The 6,000-nt window shown below is 58.8% G+C and overlaps 1 protein-coding gene across 2 annotated transcripts in view; it reads right to left on the minus strand.

The window, feature by feature from the left end:
* The window catches only part of ADCY3 (adenylate cyclase 3), an 83,329-nt gene extending 79,648 nt beyond the window's left edge, over positions 1 to 3,681 (minus strand). The window contains exons 1-2 of one of the 2 annotated variants that reach the window (XM_070379215.1): positions 3,526 to 3,681; positions 2,214 to 3,050 (exon numbers count right to left, since the gene is read on the minus strand). In XM_070379215.1, coding sequence (XP_070235316.1) covers positions 2,214 to 2,888 — 675 coding nt within the window. In that variant the 5' untranslated portion in view covers positions 2,889 to 3,050; positions 3,526 to 3,681. The remainder of the gene's footprint in view (positions 1 to 2,213; positions 3,051 to 3,525) is intronic. The other variant, XM_070379216.1, reaches the window with a different exon arrangement.
* Positions 3,682 to 6,000: the final 2,319 nt, after the last annotated feature.

Consider the following 6,000-nt stretch of genomic DNA (forward strand, 5'->3'; position numbering starts at 1 on the left):
GGTCTGGCTGCCTGGTCCTCATATCCCTGTCCTCCAGCCCTGCCCTCTTCTATGCTGGCACCCCATCCCAGGGGGCTTCAGGGGCCCAGAGGAGCAGCAGGCAGGTGAGCTTCATCCCAAGGCTGTTAGGGGGAGGTGTCCAGGTGTTCTCCCCACAGCAGCAGGGGGCCGCAGGGGGCCCCCTCAGGGCTCCATCGTGCTCCTAGAAACTGAATGCAGGGCCCCTATGACTTAAGACTTTGGTGGGTGGGCCTGGGAATGCAGGCACCTTTTCAAAAAGTCATATTAGTCCCAAACAAGTGACTCAGAAAGTTCTGGAACACAGCCCACTGAAGGCTGGGGCCTCCTGCATTCTATCTCAGGCTCCCAAACAGACCCTGGGAGCCCCGTCTCTCTCCCCTTCTAGTCCCAAAGCTGTATCCAAGGCACTACTTCCATGTCAAGGTCATGCTCTCCTGGGACGCTAACAACTGCTATTCTTGATTTACTTATTTTCTCTCTTTTTTTTTTCCTGTTTCCTAATCTTTTGGAGTTTCTGTTTCTTAGCGCCCCAAAGACATCAGCAATCAAGTATTCACCCTCTGGGCTCCAATGTGGAGAATGTCTGATTTGCCTCCTTCATAGGCAGCGAAGCATACTGGAAATTCATGGGGTCCAGGGACCCCGGCAAAGAGGAAAGAGCTAGAAGTGACTGGTTAGATAAAGGAAAGCGTTCAGAGTTTGATCCCAGGCCCCAAGGGCTGCTATGCCCACCGATCTGCCTGCAAGCTGTGCTTTTCACTGATTCCCAAAAGGAATGCCTCTCACCATTCTTGCCCAGATAGCTTCCAGCAGGACCCTCAGCTGGCAAGGGCACAACTTGAAGTTCGCCAACTTGGAAGTCATTAGGGGTATGGCAGGCTGTCACCCTTTTATGAACAGGGCCTTGGGAGGAAAAGGGACCTTCTAGTGTGCCTGCATGAATCCATGCACACCAGCCCAGGGCTGGGCCCCTGCAGAATCAAGGCACAAAGCTTCTGTGAGATGACTGCATGATCCAGAATGGGAAAACAGGAAGAATCTTGGTCCAAGACCGGGGGAAAAGTTAAAACAGAGGAAAAAACCTGTGTTTTCCTCTAACCAAGAGGGAGGCAACGGGGCGGCCCCACAGGGTGCTTGCATCGACCACCAGCACTGCTGTGCCCTTGGAGACTCAGCCCCACATCCCAGGAGATTCTGGCTGAGATGGGGGTGGTGGTGTGACATAGAAGGAAGAGTCCTGAAATGGGAATCTGGACACGGACATTGCAGCTACCCACTGCCATACCTAGCTGTGTGGACTGAGAGAGGTCACTCTCCATCTCTGGGCTCATACACAAAATGAGGAAAAAGTAGCGAGTAGGATACACAGCTGTGGAATTCATAGACTCTCAGCCCTACAGAACCCCCATCGCCCCATAGGTGACCCAGCTCAGAAGGCCAGGCATCATATCTCTGCAGCCCCTCAGCACCTACCCAGGGTCTTGGCATCCAGTGGGGAGCACAGACTATTAAGTTGAAGCCAAACTTCCGCCCCTTCCAGCAGAAGGCTTCCTCCAGAACCAGCAGACCCTCCCTCACCGTGGCTGGCTACCCTGTCCCCGTCTGCATCCCTGCACCACGGCTCCCGGGGGGAGACCACCACTCCATCATCTGAGCGCTCAAGCACCCTGAGCTCTCAGCAGCAGAAGTGGGATCTGTGACAACCACACAGTCCTTCACATCTTGTTCTTTGAGGTCACCCACAACCTTTCATCTTGATAACAGCAGCGTTAGGCAGGCAAACACCGTCCCCACTGGGCAGAGGCACACTGAGTCCACACAGTCAGCCTCTTGCTGAAGCCACTCAATGCCAAGTTAAGAGGCCAGAAGCCAGGGGAGCCCTCTTTCCCCACAAGAGTCCTTCCCGGCAGGGGTCAGTGACAAAGACAAGGCTGCCTCACTTGAGATCAGGCCCAGGCCCTTCCGGCCACCCACTCAGGCTGGGCGTGGGTTGACAGAGTGGCCAATGTCCGGAAATCCTGATCCCTCAAGCCACAGACCAGTGCTCCTGCGAAGCCAGGGGTTGAGAGAGAGGTGGTCCTTCCTACACACGTAGATGAGACCCCCAGACCACCCACCGTCCGAAACAGGTACCCTCAGCTGAGAGCCGCTGGGGAGGGAAGTCATTGGCCGGGTCAAAAGGCGGGACTCACCTCCCTCAGCAACTGCACTCCCTTCAGCCCATCCTGCTGCTGCTGGGCCACAGTGACCCCCAAGACGAGTGTGTGCACGACGCAGGAGACCACGGAGATGATGACAATGGGGCTGAGGCTGAGCGGCAGCGTGATGAAGAAGGAGAAGACGAAGAAGGCCTGCCAGCCCACCGTGTCGCTGGCCGCGTGGGCACGGGAGAAGTTCAGGCCCAGGTAGGAGAAGACCTGGGCTGATATCAGCAGCCACAGCAGGTAGGGCACCACTCTCCGAGTGACCCGGTTGGGGAGCAGCCCCTTTTTGCAGAGCACGAAAAGGATGATGTCCAACACCAGCCCGACCCCAGCCACGGCCAGGGGGGCCAGCTTGTCGCCAGAGAAGACCACAGCGCACATGACCACCACATAGCAGTCGAAGAGGGCCGCGAAGACCACCAGCACCAGCAGGGTCTCGTGGCGCTGCCTCTTGAAGTAGGTCTGGTACAGGTTCTCCAAGGACTCTGGTACGAAGGTCAGCCGCATGAAGCGAGGCAAGCAGAGGCACGACCCCGAGTTCCGGACAGAGATTTCATGGGTCCGGCCCACCCCGCGGTCAGGGTCCGAAGGCAGGCTGACAGAGTACTCGGCCGAGTACTCCGCGGAGTACTCGGGCTCGGAGAAGCCCTGGGTCCTCGGCATCCTGGCTGGTATCTGCTTCTACTGGCTCCGGAGAAGCCGGCCGTAGAGCAGAGGAAGCGCTCTGGCACGGGCCACCTACCGGGACTCTCGGAGACCTGGGGCCACTTCGGGCAGGAACGCAGAGCGGGATTCCAGGGCCCAGGGAGTGCTGACCATCTGGAACTTAAAAGGACATCACTGAGTAGAAGCCCCTCTTCCTTCCTACCCGAGCTTTCTCCACGACCTGCCCTAGCCCTCCGGGAAGAATCCTTGCTGCCAGAGGCTCCAAAACCGAGGCCTTTCTCCCGCCACCCCAACGCTCACGGCCGCCACCCGACCACACACATACTTAGTCTTGTCCACCCAAACACTCTGCTTCCTGTCTCCGGCTGTGGACGGGCCTGGATACCTCTCCACCATCCCTGGTCTCTCTCCGTGTCATCTCAGTCTCTCGCACCCCCCTGATCTCATCTAAGTCGCCTCCAGGCCCAAGTCTTAGAATGTGAGTATAAAACATGCTCCAAGAAACCAGCGCCAGCCTGGGGGATTCCTGAATCTTTCTCTGTTTACTTCCCTTCCCAGCCAGCCCTTTGCCCCTGGGGCTCCCCATCTCCGGGCACTGTCTGCTCCGGAAGGCAGGCCCTGCCCCTGCGCTTACCTGTGAGGGAACTCGAGAACCGCGTGGCCCGGGCCAGTCCCCTCGCGGGCTGCGAGGCCGGGTCACGCGTGCAGCGGGAGGGGACAGGAGGGCTTGGCGCGCCCGGGGGCTGCTCTCCACGGAGCCGCGCCGCCCCGCTAGCGCCGCGGTCCCCGGTCCCCTCGCCGGGGCGCGCGACCCTCCCGCCGTCAGGCCGGGAAAGGCGCAGGGCTGCCCTTCAGCATCCACAGGCGCCCGGCCGCTGGAGAAAAGAGGAGGCGGCGGCGGCGGCGGCTAGAAAATCCGGGGGCGCCAGCCTCTTGGGCTGCGGCTCGCGGGCCCGGCGCCCTCCCTCTGGCCCCGCAGTGGTCGCGGTGGCGGCGGCGGCAGCGCGGCTAGGGGCGCACCGGGGGCCCTTGGCGGCGGGAGCGCGGGCCGAGGCCGGGGAAGCCCGCCAGCATCCTCTGCCCCGCCCGCGCGCCGAGCGGAGCCAGCCGAGCCCGGGCGCGCTGCACAGTGAGTCCCCGCGCGGCGCTGGCGGCTCCGGGGCCACGCGCGCTCCAGGCCCCGGGAGGCGGGCGGCGCCCCTCCCTCCCAGCAGTCGCCGCCCTCTCGGCGAGCGGGTCAGGAGCTGGGGCGGGAGTGGGGGGCAGGGGAGGTGCCGGGGGGAGGTGCTCCGCTCGGGACCCCGACCCAGTGCGGGGGCAGGAGGAGGAGCGCGGGGGCGAGTTGCAGAGGCCCCCGCGGCCCCACGCTCCGGGACCGGGCGGCAATCGCTGCGTGGAAGCTCGGGGTGGGCGGCGGCAGGAAGGATGGGCTAGTCAGGGCCTTCCCCCCGCAGGCCCGGTCTCGGAAGATAAAAGCCCGGGACGTGCCCTCCCGCAGGTGAGGCACACTCGGGGCATCCCGGGCGCCCCCTCCTCTACCGCGGCTTCCTTCCGGGCTCGGAGAGGAGGGGGCTGAGGTTTGGGGACGTCTCCCCTGCCCGGCGCGCCAGGCCTGTGTCCCCGCCCACCCTGGCAGCCCAAACGCCGGCCTAAGCTTGCCGCAGAAGGGCCCGCAACTGAGCCCGATTCTTGAAGGAAGAGGGTAGGAGTGGCCCAGGAGGCACGTGGAATTGAGAGAGACCCTGCTTCAAAACGGTCTCTTGTGCACATTCCACCTGTTTGAGGCGTTTTTTGAATGTAGGAACGCTGTTAAGAACGAAGATGCTCCTTTGAATGGTTAAGTCTATCAGTCTCTTGAAAGTTAAGTCGCTCAGTCCTGTCCGACTCTTTGCGACCCCGTGGACTGTAGCCCACCAGGCTCCTCCGTCCATGGGATTCTCCAGGCAAGAATACTGGAGTGGGTTGCCATTTCCTTCTCCAGGGGAATCTTCCTGACCCAGGGATCGAACCCAGGTCTCCCTCATCAGAGGCAGATGCTTTAACCTCTGAGCCACCAGGGAAGCCACCAGTCTCTTTCACCTTAGTATAAATTACTTTCCTCGGATTTGACAAAACGTCTTGTCAAGATCAACCACAGGCTTTAGGAATTTAGATAAAGGGGGAGAAGGGAGGTAAGTTGTTTTGAAACACAAGAGACTATGTGGAGGGAGGAGGAAGGGAGTTGCTGAGGACGCCAGCCCTTTCAGGGTGGGCTTCCTGGGGAAAGCAGAACTGGGTAAGAGAAGAGAGGAACCCAGCCCTCCAGGCCCTGGATGAAGGTGACTCCTGGATCTCTTGAGATCATCTGTGAGGGCCCTTTGCAGAACCTCAGGGGGTAGATTAGTTAGAGACTCGATCCTATCACAGTTTTTTCTGTCTGTTTCTCATACTAACTACAAAAAACTACTAACCTCAGCTCAAACCTGTCAGGGTTTGCTTCCAAAGATGAGAAATATGACATCAAATTAGGAGGAGGGTAATTTCAATAATCCCTGGGTCAGGAAGATCCTCTGGAGAAGGAAATGGCAACCCACTCCCTTATTGCCCAGAGAATCCCAAGGACAGAAGCCTGGCAGGCTACAGTCCACAGGGTCACAGAAGAGTAGACAAGACTGAAGTGACTAAACAGCAAACAACAGTTTCAATAAAGCAGCATTTCCCCCCGTTGGAATTCAAATATTTATTTTGAATCGTTCAGTTCAGTCGCTCAGTTGTGTCCAACTCTCTGCAACCCCATGGACTGCAGCACACCTGTCCATCACCAACTTCGGAAGCTTACTCAAACTCATGTCCATTGAGTCGGTGATGCCATCCAACCATTTCATCCTCTGTCGTCCCCTTCTTCTCCCGCCTTCAATCTTTCCCAGCATCAGGGTCTTTTCAAACGAATCAGTTCTTCGCATCAGGTGGTCAAAGTATTGGAGTTTCAGCTTCAAGATCAGTCCTTCCAATGAATATTCAGAAATGATTTCCTTTAGGATTGACTGGTTGGATCTCCTTGCTGTCCAAGGGACTGTTGAGTCTTCTCCAACACCACAGTTCAAAAGCATCAATTCTTTGGCACTCAGCT

The sequence above is a fragment of the Bos mutus genome, chromosome 11 (assembly GCF_027580195.1).
Source record: "Bos mutus isolate GX-2022 chromosome 11, NWIPB_WYAK_1.1, whole genome shotgun sequence".
NCBI lineage: Eukaryota > Metazoa > Chordata > Mammalia > Artiodactyla > Bovidae > Bos > Bos mutus.